The 20,557-nt window shown below is 41.5% G+C and overlaps 1 protein-coding gene across 1 annotated transcript; it reads right to left on the bottom strand.

Annotated features, from left to right (window-relative positions):
* Positions 1-4,750: 4,750 nt before the first annotated feature.
* On the bottom strand, positions 4,751-12,358 carry G6PC2 (glucose-6-phosphatase catalytic subunit 2; the record flags this gene model as incomplete). The annotated part of the gene is given in 7 exon segments (XM_084798983.1): positions 4,751-4,850; positions 5,333-5,744; positions 6,698-6,813; positions 9,496-9,607; positions 11,338-11,437; positions 11,439-11,448; positions 11,979-12,358. Coding segments are annotated over 7 exon segments (1,230 nt in total).
* Between the last annotated feature and the right edge of the window lie 8,199 nt (positions 12,359-20,557).

The raw sequence follows: 20,557 nt of genomic DNA, 5'->3' as shown, positions 1-20,557 counted from the left end.
AACCTATTAAATGGCCCCTCAGAATGACTGTCTAGAGCCAGATTGGAACGTAAGACTGATGATGCTTGTCCAAGGTCATAACTGAGAAGCTCCATGAGGTCCTTTGTACATCTACTGCCTTTGAATTTTCTGGCATCCACCCACTGTATTCTAATGTAACTGAGCCTCCTGATTGGCCAGGATGGGGAAGGCATGAACACCCTAAAGCTAAGAGAATAAGATGCACAGTAACACCTCCGGACAGACAGAATACTCGCTTCTCCTTCGTTAAGTCAATCCTGTCTTTAGATAGGAAGATAGTGACAGCTCCACTTCTCTCATCCGCCCACAGTTTCTAATGACAGAGCTTGGAATATTATGAGGAATGAATATATATATATATATATATATATATATATATATATATATATATATATATATAGCACTGCTCATTTTTAATGCGGAGTTGCTGTTAAATAGAGAGATGTCAGTGTTTGCTATAGGTGGTGGTGGGTAAAACACCATCCAATAAAAGCAGGATGTGTGCTCATGGAAGGCAGCCTGGGCAGTACTGTTTAGAAAACAAAGCCCGGCATTGGAAAGCCAGGGTTAAAGTGAGAGTCAGAGTATGGTTGTGTGCTATGGTAGGTAAGAGCTGGGTGAGAGGCTGCTTCCTTCATTGGGGGCTGGATTCGTCCTCAGGTACTTGTGTCATCTGTTCTTCCTTCCTGGTACCCAGATAAGCCATGAGGATGGGTTCAGCCTCAGCTAGCCCAGCACTGGAAATGAAGTGATGGGCCATGGAAGCCACTGTAACCCCCTGGTTGTGCCACAAACCTAATCCAGAATGACCCCAGCTGCCACACCTATTCACCACCCTGCCCTGTGCTGGCAGCATCTCTGAGGAAGCAACACAGTCTTTGAACTGAAGACGGAGTCTCTCCAGAGACCATATGGCAAAATATCGGAGGAAAAGGAAAGATCCTAAGAAATTAAAAAATGTATGATGGAGCAGAATTAATTGCTTCATACTAACTTATATACCTCGGTCTTAGAGTTTTCTCCCTACTTTAGGGAGATCGCATCTGCGCTGCCTAAAGAAATGAGATGTGGTTTCTTTTAAATCCCTATTGCTATCTCCATCAAAGGACCGCAAAGACAGTAATTAGTACTCTTCACAAGCCAGCCTCACAGTTGATATAAGCTGCATTTGTCCTTTGCAGAGCCCCAAATGAAGCATTTATTCTTAGACTTTTTCTCATGGGTTTGTCACTGGAGTTGCTTCTCCATCTTTTAACTATTAGTGCTCTTTTCATGGGAATAGGACAAGGACTTTAACAAAGTGGCACCCTCTGACCTCATGGGGCATCATCAGATCACACATTAAAGACAAGAGAAAGGTTAAGGTGGCTCTTTAGTTCCTTGGCAACATTAGATCCAATTACTCATGAAAAAAAAAGCTATTCACAAGGAGACCAATCCCATCGTTGAGGGCGATCTTCAGGACAACCGGACACCTGGAGAGCTTTTGTAACTAGTTTCTGAATGACCACAGAAGCGCTAGCATCAGACATACTAGTCTATGCTAAACTAAAACAGATCACGAAAACTTGGCCCAAAGTCATATGGTTATCATGAATACAGCCGTGGATTGTGCATGAAACCCACAGTTTTGTTGCCATTAGGTTCCCAAGACACAGCACAGGGAGGATGAACCCAGACTCCTCCATTTGAGCAGCAAAGCTGAGTTCAGGGAGACCAAAGTGGCCAGAGCCTACGGAGTGGACTCTGGGAGAAGGGGTGACACATCTGATGAGCTATCTCTGGAAAGCACTGCAGGGCCCAACAGTAACCTGCTACACACCACCCTTCTCTGCTATTGGGATAGGAGACGATATAAGTTTTGTATTTAAGTAAAAGCACTGTGGGGTTGGACTTATAATACCCAGCTCAGTAGCCGCTAAACACATATTTAAACTTACTAAGGCTAAATAACATTTATAATACCCTTCCTTAGTTGTATTAGCTGCATTTTTAGGGTTTAATAGTCATTACAGCAGCAAATACCTTTATCACTCTAAAAAGTCCAGTTAAAAAACTACTAGGGGAAAGTAGTTTAATGTATTAAATGAATTAAATTTTTTAAAACGATTGTTTTTTTTTTACCAAGAATTCTTTTGTATGTGTCCATTTGATCTAAGATTTTATGTTTAAATTTTGGATCTGTAACATTTAGAGCTATACTCTTGGATTTCAAGAACATCTTATGACATTTTGTAAGTTATTTGTTGTAGGGACAAGCACACAGAGATGGCACCTGCTTCACCATCTAAGGGAAGGCCGATCAATGGGCTGCCAAAAGAAAGTGACCCCGTGTTCTTCTTGGTGGCTAGTTTGAGCAATAATAAACTCCCTTGCATTTCTTCTCAAATGTGTGGTTGGTTGGGACAGCTTCCCGATCCACCTGTCTAGACCGTATCATCCTGGCAGTGCACGATATTGGCATTTTTCTCTTGAATACGCAGGTGCATAGATGCTTTGACTAGATAGATAGCATAAGTCAAATGAACTCAATTCTGCTTATTTCTTGTGAGTAAATCGAAAGCCGAAGGCCTCCCCATCCTGATTAAAATCAGGCGTTTTCTCCAAGGCCGCACAGAGCTGTTTCCCTTGCTGCCTAAGCTATTTCAATCACAAAAGCAAATTGCCTCCATATGGATTCCTCCAGGAGACTTCAGCTAGATAGAAAGAAAAATCTCCTCACGAGGGACCTTCTGAGGCTTCATGGTAGACGGGGTAGAGACGTTGGAGATTAATTATTGAAAATAAGCCGTGCCTCATTCCGTTTCCCCTCCAAGGATCACACGTCATCTTACAGACAGCCGTGTAGAGTCTCTGAAGGAAGCTCCTCTACCGGTACCTACAGGGAACATGCGGTAGGACAGGGCCAGGCCAGCAACAGAAACTCCTGGCTATTGATGGCCCCTCCAGTCCCCCCAGGGCGTAGGCTACGAAGCATTCAAGGTGAGCATTATTGACTCTACAGGAAACGTTGAAAAAGGTTCAGAGGGAAGCGGACCTCTTACGTTTGCAGAAGATGTGACTGGGCAGACAAAATGTCGTGTGCTGAGGACTATGGTTTAGGACCGTGGCAAGGAGCACTGAAGACATAACTAAGAACCATGCTCTGCTACTTCTTTCACTCTCATCCCCCAATCAATATGGGATGGATTTATTCTGATGTAAAAGCTTCTTTTAAACCCTCAGGTTTTTTGTTTTGCTTTTGCTTAGGAATCAATTGCCTTTTTAAAAAGAACAGTAGTTAAAGTGTCTTACAGAAAGCAACAGTACATTTTCTATAAATATACTTGGAAAGCAACCAATAATTAGCTGATAGAGATGTTATTTTCCATGACTACTATAAAATAACCTTCCCTCCAACTGGTATGTTTTCATATATATATATATATATATGGCCTATTTAGTATATAGTCACCTAAAGTCACTCATGTATAATACACTTGAGAAGAACTGCATTGCAGTAAACCACAGGCTGTCAACATGTGGCCAAATAAGGCTCATAATCGTTGAGCTTGATCAAGTCATAGTTATCAGCTGAAAGTCTAGAATTTCAAACGAGGAAGAAAAAAAACCTCACCAAGAAGTTGTCAGTGTAGTAGCAATAGCCCCCAAACAATAATTTTTTTAAAGGTAAAGCACAGAGATTAGTCCAATGAACCAACGCACATGCATTTAATAGTCTTTCTGAGGTAGAAGAATTTAACTTTCCTGATTTTGAAAGACTTGATTTCTCAAAGTAAAACCTGGGGATGCCCCCAGTGATGAGATGAGGCTTTTCTGGTAAATAGTAATCCAGCGGGTTGATTTCAGCAGGGTTTGTTGAAACGCTGCCAAGTGTGACTATGAAGCAGAGACCATCAGCTGAGAGGTCCAGGTCCAGACAGGAGCGTGCTCTACTCGTGTGCCCTGGATATACTTCTGTGTCACATACACAGTCATTGCTGGCCTGAAAAAGACCCTGTGCTCTGGGCATAAGTCAATGTGGATTTTCAATGCCATTTCTGAAAAAAGACAGGTGTCCTACATGGCCGCCATAGAGTCTAAATACATGCATTTGCTCTTACTGCTTTTTAAAAAAACTCCTTAGAAATAAAGAAATAAAGCATCGCCACAGACATACGTATTAGAAGTCTGGGGGTTCTATTTCTGGTTCCAAAACGGCTTCATTACAGGCAAGTTACTTGATCCCAACTGAACCTCTATTTCCTTATCTGATACACGAGGATTTTTAAAGACTTGACTCCTCAAAGTAAACCATGGTACTGCCCCCGGGAAAATAGGTTTTGACTGGGGACACTTCTAAAAGGCCCACAGGGGCCCGAAGCAACCAGGCCTTAAAATGATAGAGGCATCAGACCCGGGGTGATCTGTTGAGTGCTAAAGACTATGATAAAAAGGGAAGTCTTTCTGCTTACAGGGGACAGTCAGCATTCAGGCCCTGCCAACTGTCTTTACATGGGTTACGTCAACTCTGTGTTGCTATATTGTAAGGCTTGTCAAGAAAATGAATGTGACTGTTTCTGGTCATATGTACTGTTATTTTTAAATGCCACCTGGAAAGCAGATTAAATTTATGTCTGTGGATGGGGCAGGACCCGTGGCTACTATGTGACGGCCTCTGCTCTATAGTTCTATTGAGGAATGCAGGAAGTAAGTGATCCTGGGACCATAGGGCACTGTAGGCACTGCTCTATTTAATCTTCTTCTCACTGGGTCTCATTAACACATGTACACAATAGGGAGTTAGAGCCACCATGGTCAGTGGAATGGATGCACTTAATGGCAAGCATCTCGGACCTTGGCATAATACATCGAGTGGACCTGGGGCAGGCTGCCTTGTGACCTCTTTCCCTCCTTGCCTCAGGGTACATTCCAGAAGGCTGCCTTGTGACCTCTTCTTCTCCCTCAAGGTACTCTCCAGCTGTTCTCAGTATTCCCGGAATTACAGAGGCCTTCAGAGGAGGAGCAAAACAAAGTCTATAGATAATGCCTTGTGGTTCCAGATGCCTAACAATTCCACCCAGCCCCAGAACCACAGGGGCCCTCGCCCTGCAAAACTTCCTGACTACCTGATATCTTGCGAAAACCGCCCACCCAGATCACCCCACTCCTCCTCCTGCTTCAATAGTATATAACTGCCTGTGAGAAAATAAAATTTTGTCAGCTTTATCAGACCCCTTGACTTGCTGTCTGTTCTTCGCGTCTCTTGTCCCCCATTCTCTCCCTAGGGGTTTGAGGGTCCCAGTTGATTGTCCAGAGGGTCTGGACAGACAGCAGATAAAACAAATGTTCCCTGTGAGTCGGGATCTTGATGAAGTGATAAACTTGCATCGTGGTCAGTGAGGTCAGAGCACAGAGCAACGGGAAGCTCAGCTTGTAACCATTTTCACCCTGGCAGCTCAGAAGGAACATTTCTGAGTTGATGGCAAAACCCAAGCCAAAGAGGACCCCAAGGTTCCTCACAAGTCCAGCAAAAGGTGTGCTGTCAATGTGGATCCAGTCTGGGTTGGCACACCACTTTTTAGATATGGGAACAGACGACAGCAGGTCAATACCACGCAGTCTGAGGAGCAGATAAAAGCCAAGTGTGAATAGGAAGAGGAAGCCGTTAGTCTTTAGGTACACACTCAAGCTGGTCATGTGGATTCCTGGAGTGTGTTCAAAGGCCTCTGCTCCCAACATCCCTAGAAACTGGAAAGAGACACTGAACTGAGTGTGTCATCCTGAGCCCTGCTCCTCTGCACTTGGGAGGGCTTTCGATACCCACCCGGGTTCTAACAATTTCCTAAAGTGTTTTCAGACATAAACTGAAAACAGATTAGTCCCACAGTCTTTCAACTACCTGGATTGGCCAAGAAGGATCAGTCAAAAGTCAGTAGCACTTGTTTGGTTACAGGCATCCTTGGGTCCCAACCTGCTGCAGGGTGTGGCTGGCATACCCTCCCCTCTACCCTAGCCCAGGTATATAATCCACTTCACTATATAATCCAGACATTGTGGTTTTCCTCTCTCCTCTGCTTTCTTCTTTCTGTATCTCCCCTCTTTTCCTCCTTCTCTCTCTCTTCTCTCTGTATGCACTTTCTCCCCGCCCCCCGCCAAACATGGTGGCTGAGAGCCACTCCCAATAAACCTGTATTTATTTATATATAACTTCAGTCTTGCCATTAACTCACTCCGTTATTTCAATCAGCACTGAGTGACAAGTCATTTTGCAGGCAGCACACTAAACAATACAAAGCAGCCACTAGGTGAGGTTAAGCCATGCAGTAAGAACTTAGACAACTCAGACAGACTTCCTTGGTTGTGGGTTGCAGGGTCTTTATGTAGTGCTCGCAATAGAAGATGGAAATACAGCGTCTGACATGATGGTGTAGACGATCGACGTCACGTCACTTACACCTCAGGAAAGCCTTTCTCTCACCATGCAGTTTTCCTTTCACATCACCAAGAGAGACTGTGTCAGCATGTGCACAGAGGCTCATGAGAGAAGTAAGAAATCGCCTATGCTCCCTTGGTAGCATTTATGTTTAGTGACTTGAATAGATCTACCTCTGAAACCAGAGAACTAATGACACCACCACATGGCAGACAAAGCAAAGGTGAAACAGCACGACTAAACACAAGAGACCATTTTTACCACCAGTCACTCCAAGAATGATCTGCTGAGGGAAATGTGTTGCTATGAATATTCTGGAGAAGCAGACGCTGATTTGAACCAACCAGAAAACCCTCCAAAGAAAGGACCAGGTCAGCCTGCGATTGGAGAATGGATACAAGTGTGAATAGCAAAGAAATCAAGACACCTCTAAAATTAGGCGGGTGGCTCCTGATGCCTGATGGCCCTCCTTATAGGATCCTCCAGGTATGACATAAAACAACTCTAGAGCCTTTCTTCTTCAACATGTTTTTCATGTCTTTCAGAGGATTCAAAAGGTGTCACACGGAATTTCACAGTCTGCAGTGCTAGCTCCTAAGATTTTAATAAAGTTTGAAAGGAAAACACTTAGTCAAAATCCCAGCCTAAGGGGGAAGTGGGTATCATGAAATGCTGCTCCAACAGAGGAACTAATGACATTTGATGGTGGAAGAGTTAGGTGTCTTTTGTTGTTTGCTTGTTTTTTAAAGAGTGTGACACCTGGTTGATCAACAATGTGTGGTAGTTCAGGCTCCACACAATTTGCTCTTGTTAAGTATAAGAAAAAAGACACATAGACATGAGAGAGAGAGAGAGAGAGAGAGAGAGAGAGAGAGAGAGAGAGAGAGAGAGAGAGAGAGAGAGAGAGAGAGAGAGAGAGAGAGAAGAGAGAGAGAGAGAGAGAGAAGGAGAAGAAGAAAAGAAGAAGAAGAAGAAGAAGAAGAAGAAGAAGAAGAAGAAGAAGAAAAATAAGTAGAAGTAGGAATGGATCTGGGAGAAGCTGGTGGAAAGATTAGTATTAAGATACATTGCATGAAATTTGCAAAGAATTGTTATAAATATTATTCTTAAAGAAAATGGCATTCTCATAACTTTGGAATAAGAAGAAAGGAACAAAGGACATGCAAGTATGAGGGAATTTAGTAGCATCCATAATAAATAAGAATAAACCAGATAGATTTTTGTACACTATCCTTTGTGCTTCTTCTTTGCCCTCCATTTCCAGCGTGTCTGTTGGAAAGGAACACTGGAGAGGCAGCCTCCATTTAGGCAAGAAGCTCATGAACATGCCACTGAGCCATGACCCGATGGTGTGTAGTCTCACAGACTCTAGGTGGCTCTGATCATTTTATGAGATATCGAAAATAAGGAACAAGAAAATATACTGGATACATTCGATTAGATGCAGAAATATAAAAAGAATACCTTGTAAAATATAAAATCCAAACAATCTTTTTAAAAACAGCTGTATTTAGTGCCAGGAATCCTCAAGTGGTTTATTGTTGACCCAGACGAAAATTTAGTTATAGCAAGACCAAAGATTAAAAAGAAATGAGTCTGTCAAAAAAGAAGTAGGCCAGTGTTCATCCAAATGGAAAAACTAAGGATTTGAGAATGTCAAGGTAAAGTGTAGATGCTCAATGCATTCTCTTTTAATTTATGTATGTGTATGAGTGTTTTTGCCTGCATGTATGTATAAGCATGGTTTGTGTGTGTGTGTGTGTGTGTGTGTGTGTGTGTGTGTGTGTGTGTATGTGTGTGTGAGTCTGTCTGTGTGTACCTAGTGTCCTTAGAGGCCTAAAGAGTGCATCAGATCCCCTGGAACTGCTGCTACGGACGGTTGTGAGCCATGATGTAGACTCTGGAGAGGGTCTCAGGACCCTCAGTCCCTTGCAAGATAAAATAAGTGTTTTTAACCACTGAGTCATCTCTTCAGCCCCCCCCCACTCACTAAATTTTTATAAATGAAGAAAATATTGACATTACAAATATCAAAAAGAAAAAGAAAAAAATTTAAATAAACATAGGATTGTTAGTTGGATAGGAGAATGACCCACATGGACATATTTCTTAGATTATTCAGTACTCTTAAGAAGTAGAATGTATTTTCAATTTGTTATTTTAAATGAAATTTTATATACGAGTATGGTTGTACACCATATTAAAAAAAACATTGACACATTTTGTTTCTATAGCTAAATTTTGGTCAGCTTGTCAACAACATAACACTTGAGGATTCCTGGCACTCAATACAGTTTTATTTTTCTCTTTAAAGTTACTCATATTTTAATATTATATGAGATTTTGCATGTATGCTTCTAATCAAAACTGTACAATTTATGACTAAAGTGGTATTTGAGATTGCTTTAATTATAAAGAATTTCAAAAAAAAGAACAGAAGAAAAAAACCAATTTCTACAAATAGAGAGTTATCATAAAGTTCTATATGCTTCTACACATTAAGAAATCTGTTAGCAGTAAGTTTAACATTCAATTTTAATTTTGCCTCTAGAATGTTTTAATTAAAAAGACTGCATCGGCTTTAACAGCTAGAATATATCTTACTGATCTTAAAAGCATTGGGTGTTCAAAGTGGGAAGCATAATTTTACTAAATAAATTGATGCATTCAAAAGCAACGATGATCCTTAAAATTTTAAGTTAATCTTAAGGCAAGAAAATGTGCATGCAAAAACATTTCCTTATGCAATTTTAGATGACTTGTTTATGAGGTACAAAAATAATAATTGAATCTCAGAATCCCAAAGGCGTATTTAGCAAGTCATTAATCAGATAAACATTTCCAACTCAATTATAAAAGTGGTAATAGCTGTGAGCTAATTAGGGCGTTTTCCTAAAGCAGAATATTCATTTTCTACTCATTCTGCTACTTAGGCTGTGAAAGAATAGAATAAGCACATTTCATTAAACAACTGAAAATGTATTAAAATTAATGTTTAGAAATGACCTCATATATTCAATGCTGTTGTGCCAGTGCTACAGAAGTTGGAGCAAGCTGACCTGTGAAGAGCGATAGAGGACTTATCCACCTGGCTGACAGTGCAGCTTAGGGCAGCTGTCATGATGAAATACCAGGCACATGATAAGGCCATTGCGTGGACAGATGGACTTCCTGTAATGAGCACCATTTGTTCAAAAATGTGGTTAATTATCAGGATCAGGAATGAGACACTAGCATGGCATATTTGCCATGAAAATTACAAAAAGAAGAAGAGAAGGAGGAAGAGGAGGAAGAAGAAGCTACCTTATTGGACATAGGTTATGTGTACTGCATAGAAGTAGATAAAAATGAGGAAAACTGAGACTCAAATTCACCATCTCAAAGAGAAGAAAAATAAAGAAAGAAAGAAAGAAAGAAAGAAAGAAGAAGAAGAAGAAGAAGAAGAAGAAGAAGAAGAAGCTTCTGCTAAAAATATGTTTTTTCTTCTTGATCCCTGGAATAGCCCACTCTTGACCATTTGCAATATACATAGCTATGGTTAGAGTTTAAATTACCAGGTCAAATATAGAGAATGTTACTTCTGACAATTCCATTCTGATATAACAGGCCCATGAGAAGTTCTGATTATTGCAAAGTTACAATGTGTATAATCAGCCATAGCTTTATGTAATTCTACCAAACCTTCTTTAACGAAAATGATTTGTATATTACACACACACACACACACACACACACACACATACACACACATACACACACATATACACTAACACACACGCTCTTCTCCAGATTATCAAGCTGATTGAATTCTGCAAATCAATACATTCAAGCATAATTAAGGGCACGGGCAGTTACACCCAAATCTAGCACAATCTTACTCATTCTTCATACATTGTTTTCAATTGACAAGAAAATTAAGGTACTTATTCTGGATCCTGAATCAATTTATTTTCCTGAAGCCGACGGGCTATCATCACTCTGCCTGTGGTTTACTGATTGACTTACAAGCAACTGCTGTGTGTATGCAGAAAGCAGAATAAGCATACTGTGGCCACTGCCGTGAGAATCTTCGCCAAACAATGGAGAATCCAATCCACAAAGACACTAAAGGGGGATGTGAGTCTTGACAAAAAACACATGCCATCAGGCCTCTCTTACTACCAGAATGGAGGCCGGTCCAATACTGTTTTATTTTAACCACTTCACTTAGATGTGGGACACATCTTTTATTCTAGCAGTAAGTCACTCAGGTTAAATACTAGACTATATGGGAAAGCAAAGCACCAGTCACTTTTTTGGTTAAACAGAATTCACTGTAGGAACTCTTTCTCTCTCACCCCATACCCTGTGACAAACATTTCACAATATAGATGTTAGGAAGTTCTAGGATAGAGCAAAAGGCTATTTCAACCACCTCCCAGGTTATCCATTGATTCATCCCCTACTTATCACATATTTAGCTATACCATTATGAAGTACATTAAATCCTTGGCTAGTAGGACATACAGTCTGAGCAGCCAGATATTTAAAGAATTAACTGTGGTATTGTGAATGCTGTGACAGATGTATGTATACTTTTATGGGAGCTTAAGAAGATATTCGGAAAACTTGTTGGGAGTTCATACATTTAGGGTTTGTTTCAAAAGACTGTCTAATGACAAGAATTTTACAACTATGATGTGGCACAAGACAATTATTTATATATATATATACTTTTTACACTCTTAAAGTCAACTTCTACAATATAGATATTATACTTAATACAGCATCTTGTAAGTTAGAAGGAGCCTAAGAAGCCCTACTAACATGCTACACAATTAATACCATAGGATTATAGGATACTAGTCACTCATGAAGACTCAGAATCATGTCAGTAGAGTGAGGTTTCTTTAATTGCTTGCCTAGGCCTGTTTCGCATGTAGTGGGAAACTGCTCAAGACATGGGCTTGAGTGATTTGGGTAAATCTGAGTTTCTTGGATCCACCAGTAAGGACGATGACCCAAAAAATATACTGTGAATAAATGCATATGAGTTTCACGTGTGCTTAAATACAGCAGTTGACTAAGTGGAGATTTGTGACTCTTGTTAAAAAAAAAAAAAAGACTCAAAGAGTCAAGGGGGGAAAGCTCCTAATTAAAGTGCCCTGAAATAACTTGGGTTCTGGTCTCTCATTGTTACAGAGGAAGGTAGTATGAGGGATTTTGGAACCCTTTGCCTCCCATAAGCTGGGAAGTCCTGTGGGTGCCTTAGATACTTAAACTGGAATGATCAAATTGGTCCTTTAATAATCAATATCACCATTGCACTGCTGACTTCTTGGTTAATCATAGCACATGTGTTATAGGGGTTTGCAAGCACTTGTAATTCAAAGTATATGCTTCTGTGCTCTTTTGTAAGTACTATTCATGGTGTTTCAAAGTAACTAGTTTGTTTGGAAGATACTCCATGTCGAAGTATTGACCCCTGAAACTTGATCATTAAGCTAAAATTACAAATTTAAGAATACATTTTAGGAAAGATAAAACAAAGCAGTGATCGTACCATTTAAATATAAGATTGAGACAGTCCCCTACGACCGCCATCCATACCATCTCGGTTCCCACTGTTGAATTCAGTTGAAACCAAAGTGGAAAGTAAATAGAAAAGATATTTCGGGGGTCTCCAACACCGGACATAACATTTAGAAAATCACAGTAAGCCCGATAGTCTCTCTGCAGATGCTGAACTGTGAGCATGCCACTCCGATGAAGGCACTCCACCGTCAAACACTGCAGTTCTAAACCAGAAGCAACCGGAGCCACAGGGCTCTGGATCCGGATCTTTATACGGTACCCAGGGGATGCGTTGAGCTGCTTCAATGACTTGTGATGCTGACCATCTGTGGAAAAAGCATGATGGTCCTCCTGCCCCGAAAAGCTCATCTGTTTATGTCTTTAACTGGTAGGAAAGAAGTGTGGTACATGCTGATCTGGGGCAACTTGGGGAGAGGCAAAATGAGTTTCTTCTGTATGCTCCGTCTGAATGAACAGTTGGATCACGTTTGCTTGAAAATTTTCACACAGCTCATTTCCCGCAAGGGGAGACATTAACAATCACTGTGCTTGGCTAGCAGACTACATGGATAAATTATTCCACGTCAAATCAGCCTCAAAGCTGTGCATTTTAATTTCGGATAGTCTGTGGCTTTTGGACTGCTCTACTTGGTCTTTCAGGAGAATGATAGAGTGAATTTTTTTTATTTGAAAATTTTATATGATTCGACAGATTAATTTCTGATCATAGGTTTTAAAAACACATGACTGGATAGATCATCACTATATACATGGAACAGAAGAGGATACAGGGAGCGCATGAACTCAGGGTGCAAATGTGTTGGTTACTGCGAGGGAATAAAAGCAGACTTCTTTGACTTACTTGGGTAGTAGAAATGTGTTAGGACTAAACTATTGTTGTTGTCATTTTTATTATAATGATGTGTGTATGCCTGTGTATGACTGGGTACACAACATAACACAGCGTATTTGTAGAGGTCAGAGGACAACTTTCAGGAGTCAGTTCTTACTTTGCATGGGGTGTGGGTCCAGGGAGTGAGCCCAGGTCAACAGGCTTGTGGAGCAAGCATCTTTACCGCCATGGAAAAAGCCATCTCTCAGGCTCTGTATTGTTTTTAACTGACTGTAGAATACAGTGAAGAGGTTTGGAAAACTGCGCTTGTGACAAAGACAGAAATCAACTACAAAGGCTTCCCGCCGGTCCGGAATATTCAACCACTTGGTTTGTTGAAACTGTTTGTTAGAAGTAATTGGGCAGCACCCAAACAAACACGATGCTTGGGGTGGAGAGGGTGCAACATGGAGACCTAGGAGCTGCTGCTTGGGCTACGAGGGCTGATGAGGCGTCAAAGCCCTCCAGATGCCAAAGATGCAGCTGGGACTGCACTTGTCATCCGCCATTTGTACAGCTGTCTTTGGTACTGGTTACTGTCTTCGTTGGCTACAGCCACCACCATGAAGCTCTTAAGGTCTCAACCTTGCCAACGTCGTGACCCTTTCATAGAGTTCCTTATGTTGTAGTGTCCCCTCCCTCACCCATAAAATGACTTCACTGCTAGCCCATATCTGTAAATTTCCTATTATTATGAACTGTAATGTAAATAGCTGATATACAAGCCCCAGGGGGTCATGCCCCACAAGTTGGGAACCACTGTTCTACAGCATTAGTGTTATAGGCATGCAGTTCCTATGGGTGCTTTGCTGTCCTCTGTTGCTTCCCCTGGAAGAAATGGATTGATTGGTTATTAAAACATTTGGGTGCACTTTACGGAGAGCATACTTCTTTTGATAAGGGGATAAATTGGCCTGTTTCTAATATACATAGATTTAATAGACTTGTTCTTAACTGACAGCTAGACACCTAAAATTATCTTGTGCAATGACCTTGTCATATCTTTGACCCACTGAATTCTTGGTGGTGGCATCTGGGCATTGCTCATATAAGAATACTCCAAGTGATTCCAATGTAGAATCCAGGCTTAGAAAGATTGAGCTCAAACAATCCATGTGCGGCATTTCCCTTGACCAATGAAAGCCTATGATTCCAGGCTTTTTTTGTTTTGCATATTCATGTTCTTTAATTTCCATAATTTCTTTAATGAGCCATGAGGAAGGACATAACTTCCCTTTATTCTTTTTCTAAGAAGTGTTTGAGCTACATAATTCATGATATTCATTTTCTTCAGAAATGTCTTTTGTCCTTAAATCAGGGTGTAAATGATATCAAATGCATTTTGTCTTACAATTAAAAATTAAACTCCGTGCTCATTCAACATTTTGGAGTCTATGGACTGTGATGAAGTTGAGTGCTCATGGGCCTTTCATCTTAGGTAGTTAATTTCAATAGATTGTCTCTGAGGGCTCCAGTTCTGTAGATTATAAGATAATTAACCGAAGCAAAAGTATCTCAATGTCCTTTTCCCTTCAATACAATCTGCCAAGTCTCCTTATTCCATCATAGCTTGCTAAGTCTTTTCGTGTTTTAGCTCAGCTCACTTTCTCAGCACTTCCTTATCTGACCAGATCCTCATCATTCTCAGACAGTCTTTCTAGGGCACCATATTCCTTTGTTAAGACTCGCAGCAGAGCATCAGACTGGGTGGCTAATATAGGATACACTTATTTTCTCTTAATTATGGAATATAGAAGTCTATGATGAAGATGTCAATACGGCTATAGTCCCCTGTGGGCCCTCCTTGCCCTGAGGATGGCTGCCACCGTCTCCATGTGTCTTTACATGGTGTTCCTTCTGGATCTGTCCCCATCCTATTCTTGTTCCTCATTTCCTTTCCTGTCTTTGTGTTTCTCAGTTACTCTTTCTCCCCAGGTTTCTCTCCCCTCTGTCTCACCCCTTTTTCACACTGATTGTGAGATTTAATTACCTAAGTTTCCCACTGTTGTTGTCATTTGAGACAGAGTCATATGTGATCTAGGTTGACCTTCAGTCTCCAATTCTAGGGTTACAGGTGTACCCTCTCACATCTGCCACTATCTGGGTCGTTATCTGGGTCTTCAAATCAGTCCTTATCTTCACACTTTCTATCCAAAAAGCAAAGGCATCTTTAAGACAGCCACAACAAACATGATTTGTCCAATACTGAATTAAAAAAAAAATCAAGCCAAGGCCTATGAGATAGCTCAACAGCTATGACCACTTGCTGCCAAGCCTGGCAACCTAAATTCAAGTTCAGGAACACACAGGGCAGAAGGAGAGAGGGGACTCCCCTCACTGTGGCATGCACACCCATGCACGTACGTACCAACACAAAACTCTCCTACAGAAGGCAAAGGGTACTCAAAGTACACCGCCAAGCACCGTTCCCTTCGGGGTCTTTCCATTCTCTTCTTGCTGCAGGATACTTCTCTGTTTGATACCTCAATGCTTCCAACAACTAGAGTTCTGCTAAACCAGAAAAGCATTTTTGTGCGGAAAGAAAGATTTTTCTTGGTATGTGATTTTTTGGCCAAATCTTTTCAGTCACCAGGCAGCCCTTCATCTGTAATTTATTTAGAGATCGCTGAACTTCCCCAAGTCACATGCAAAATGTCTGTCCTCATGCACAGTTTTCCAAAGACGTCCACAGCTTTTGGCAGATTATCAGTGGAAGCCCTGGCCCAAGCATATAAAGTACAGCAGGAAGCTCACTAGCATGCCCTGTACTGTCATGTGCCTCTTCCCAGGATCCCTCTGTGGCTGGCCTTTGCTATTTTGTGAGTTCTTCTTTTTCCCACCCTTTATCCCCTTGGTTTCATCCCCTATCACTAGATAGGAGAAAAAGAAGGATAGAGAGGAGAGAGGAAGATAAACATCTCTGAATCTAATTTCTTTCTTATTTGAGCATGACTACTAGCAAACTGCAACAAACCTCCCTGAATGACCGACAGTCACCATCCCCACTTCTTGGGTGACTCACATTTATATACCCTCTGAAAAGTTCCCAGAATTCCAAACATCACACAACCGCAGACATTATCTGCAGTTGGCAAGGCCATGCTTCTGCTAGAGCACGAGGCAAATCATGGTCAGCTGCTGAGGACAGTGTGAAGCAGTCCCACAGCCCCACACCTAGGATTAAAACCAAAGCACCTTCTTATAATATGTCTGTGTTTTTGAAAGAAACCAAAATGCCAGAATTCTCACTACATCCCTCCTTCCCCTGTTGCCTTGGAGACAACTTCAGTACTCCATTCTCTCCAGCATGACTGGCTTGTGTTAATGATTTCCTTACTCTTTAAAAAATATATTTTTAAAATAATTTATTCAGATTACATCCCAATTGTTATCACCTTACTTGTAGCTTCCTGTTCCCCCTTCCCTCCCTCTCACCCTATTCCCCTACCCTAGGTCTGTGAGAGAAGGGGACCTCCTCCCCCACCATATGATCACAGCCTATCATGTCTCATCCTGATAGCCTGCTTCCCCTTCCTCTGAGTGCCACCAGGCCTCCCCACCAAGGGGAAGTGGTCAAATAGGGGGTATCAGAGTTCATGTTAGAGGCAGTCCCTGCTCTCCCCACACCATGGAGAATAAGCTATCTAGTGGCTAGATCTGAACAGGGGGTCTAGGTTTACTGTGTGCTTTGTCCTTGGTTAGTACAACAGTTTGTGCAGGCTCCCTAGATCTGCCAGCCTTGATGGTCTCCTTGTGGGGCTCCTGGACACTCTGGGTCCCTCTATCTCCCTATTCTTCCTATCACTCTCACCTGGAGTCCAGATGCGAGCCCCAGCATCTGTCCTGATCCCTCGCTGAGTGAAGACTCTCAGAGGCCATCCATGTTAGGCTAATATGCAATTATAAGTGAGTGTATACCATGTGTGTCTTTCTGGATCTGAGTTATCTCACTCAGGCAACTCTATATCTGACAAAGAGCTAATATCCAAAATATATAAAGAACACAAGAAATTAAACACCACCAAACCAAATAACCCAATTAGGAAATGGGGTTCAGAGCAAAAAAAGAATTCTCAACAGAGGAATATCGAATGGCGGAGAAATGCTCCACATCCTTAGTCATCAGAGAAATGCAAATCAAAACAACTCTGAGATTCCATCTTACACCCATCAGAATGGCTAAGATCAAAAACTCAAGTCACAGCACCTGTTGGCCAGATATGGCAAAAGAGTAACACTCTTCCATGATGGGAGTGCAAACTTGAACAACCACTTTGAAAATCTATCTGGTGCTTTCTCAGAAAATTGAGAATAGCTCTACCTCAAGACTCAGCTATTCCATTCACCTGAAAGATGGTCCACCACACAACAAGGACATTTACTCAACTATTTTCATAGCAGCTTTATTTGTAATAGCCAGAATCTGTAAACAGCCTGGATGTCCCTCAGTTGAAGAATGAAGAAAATGTGGTACATTTACACTATGGAATACTAATCAGCTATTAAAGACAAGGAAATCTTGAAATTTGCAGGCAAATGGATGGATTTCCTTACTCTTAATGTCTGTGTAGGTGTGTTTTCTTTCCCTAATATAGCCAGTCTCAAAACTCTCTACTGTTGCCCTGTTTAGACATTAGTTCTTGTAATTAAATACTTTCAACTCTCTCCAAAATATTCTCATTCTGGTTTATTTAAACTTTCCCTGGGTTTTAAGTAAGCCTTGGTTGTTTTAGAATGCAATAAGGGCAGATTTTTTTTTCAGTATGTTTTGCTACAGCAAATATTAAAAAACCACAAAGTGTATTGTCATAAAATGAACTATTTGTCTCTGAGTTATAGTTCCAGTTGCAATTCAGCACCATCTAGACATGTTTAACTTTGGTTAGTACTGCTCATACATTGGCAGCAAACAAAGAAAGAGCTTTTAGGTTGGGCCAGTCATTGGTTGGACATTCTCTCAATCTCTGTTCTATCTTTATTCCTGCACATCTTGTAGGCAGGGTACATTTTGAGTGGAAGTTTTTGTGGGTGGGTTGTTGTTCCCTTCCCTCCACTAGCTGGCTGGGAGGTAATCTCTTTAGTCTCCATGACCCCCACTACTAGGAGTCTTAGCTAGAGTCACCTCTATATCCTCCTAGGAGCTTACCCTGTTGTAGGTCTCCAGTTTGTCTCAGAGATGGCACTGTCCTCGATTTCTCTTCTCTCTCCAAACCCTCTGGGCTTCAGCCTCTGCTTTCCTTACATCTGATCCCTATCCTTATTTCCCTCCCCACTCCCTATCCTAGTCTGTCCCCTCTCTTTACTCACAATGATCTTTCCTAGTTCATCCATTTGCCTGCAAATTGCATGATTTCCTTGTTTTTAATAGTTGAGTAGTATTCCATTGTGTAAATGTACCACAGTTTCTTTATCCATTCTTAAGTTGAGGGACATCTGGGTTTTTTTCAGTTTCTGGCTATTATGAATAAAGCTGCTATGAACATGGTTGAGCAAATGTCCCTGTTGTGTAGTGGAGCATCTTTTGGGTTTATGCTCAGAAGTGATATTGCTGGGTCTTGTGGTAGAGCTATTCCCAATTTGGCGAGAAAACACCAGATTGATTTCACCCTGCTATGCTTGCAGAATGGGAGACTAACATAGCTGTCCTCTGAGAGGCTCCACCCAGCAACTGAGTGAAACAGATGCTGAGACTCAAAGCCAAACTTTAAGCAGAGTTCAAGGAGCCTTGTGGAATGGGGATGGGAGGAGAATAGAAGGACCCAGAGGGAACAAGAATTCCACAAGAAGTCCAACAGATTCAAATAACCTGGCCCAGGGAGGCTTACAGAGACTGAAGTGCCAACCAAGGACCATGCATGGCCCCTACACATACACAGTAGCTGAGGGGCAGCTTGGTCTTCATGTGGATCCCCTAGTTAAAGGGAGCAGGGGCTGTCTCTGATGCCGACTCTGTTGCCTGCTTTTTGATCCTGACCCCCTGGTAGGGCTGCCTTGCCTGGGCTCAGTGAAGAGGATGTGCTCAGTTCTGATGACACTTTGAGGAGTAGGGAAGGGGGGATGAGGGAAGAGGAAGGGGTGGTGAGACTAGCAGGAGAGGAGGGAGGTGAATATGATCAGGATGTAAAGTGAATAAATAAAAATTTCAAAAATTGACCTTTAATGTCTTCATGGCCATTCTCCTTTCTAGCAAACTTATCTGCCTTTTCTCAAATCATATTCGAGAACTCTCCAGTGTCACTTGAATTTATTTCAGACTCTAGAGTTTAGACTCTAGTGCCTTTTAGAAAATAATTACCTCCATTCTGGCTAGCATCCCAGGAATACTGACATTCTATAGTGACACCATTACAAATTATCTTGCCACAGCCCTCAGGTACCTCTTCCATTAGTCACATTAAGAGCTCTTCTCTATAAATGGTCATGATTATACATCCATAAGCTGATGCTTACATCACCGTCACCAACAAAGTTGCTCATGGAATAGTGTTACTCATTTTCTTCTCGGTGGAGTTAAGGTGTTACATAGCTGAATCCATGTCGCAGATGGCAGAGGGAGCGCTTCCTCTGTGCTTAGTTTGTATCCTGCTCACTGGGAGGGCATATTAAAGTGAAGATCTCAGGTACTTGTTTCCAGAGTCTTAGATACAGTGGGAATCCAGCAGGGCCTGCGAGCTTACATAGACTCCCAGACAATGGTGGTAATTATTGGCTCATGAACCTTAGTTTTGGGAAGCACTGATAGAAGGCTTTGATTTTTACCTGTGCTGGCTAGGACAGAGGTAGATCATACAGTAGGAATCTCAGGCTGGTAGAGGATGTGATGTATTTGCATAAATAACAGTGCTGTGCCCTTAGGCTTGAACAGAGAGAGGAAATGGATCCGGACAAGGGCAGCCATAACTTTCCCTCTGTGAGATGGAGATTAGGAACTTTTGTGGAAGAGGCATCATGTGACTAGGCCTTCATATGTAAAATAATCATAAATACAAATGGACAGGGAAAAGTCATTTCAGCATGTAATGGAGATGATGCTATCAAGGTAAAATATTTGCGTTAGTTAATTAGTACATTGCAATTAAAAGCTGTAGAAATAAACACTAGGCTTCTTCTTTCCCCTCCGTCCTTCCCTCCTTTCCTTTATTTCGAGACTCAGTCTCACATTGTAACTCAGACTCGCTTGGAACTCACTATGTAGCCCATGTGGGCCTGAAACTCAGGACTGCCATCTTTCCCCTACCTCCTGAATAGAGGGGCTAAAGACAAGAACCACCATGTCCAGCTTCAAATCACCATGTTCCACGTTGATGAGACAATTAAAAACTTTAACCCAGAAGGACTGGGTCTTTGTTGTTGTTGTTATTGTTGTTGTTTTGTTGTTGTTGTTGTTGTTGTTGTTGTTGTAGTACTGGTGACTGAAGCCATGACCTCACACATGCCAGGCACTTGACCTCTGAGTTACACTGTTAGTCAAGGCAATTCTTCTCATCCTCCTTTTCTAGAACACAGAATTGCTTTCTGGCCTCAAACTCACAGCAATCCTCCTGCCTCAGTCTCCCTAGTACTTGGAATGGGTACAAACCATTATGGCTGACTATCGACCAATTTATTTATTTATTTATTTATTTATTTTTATTTATTTATTTTTTATCGACCAATTTAGAGAAAGAAAGTAGAAG

Source organism: Acomys minous (genome assembly GCF_964271855.1).
Source record: "Acomys minous genome assembly, chromosome: 10".
Lineage (NCBI taxonomy): Eukaryota > Metazoa > Chordata > Mammalia > Rodentia > Muridae > Acomys > Acomys minous.
Note: the sequence above shows the minus strand (reverse complement) of the source record. Positions and strands in the feature narration are given on the sequence as shown.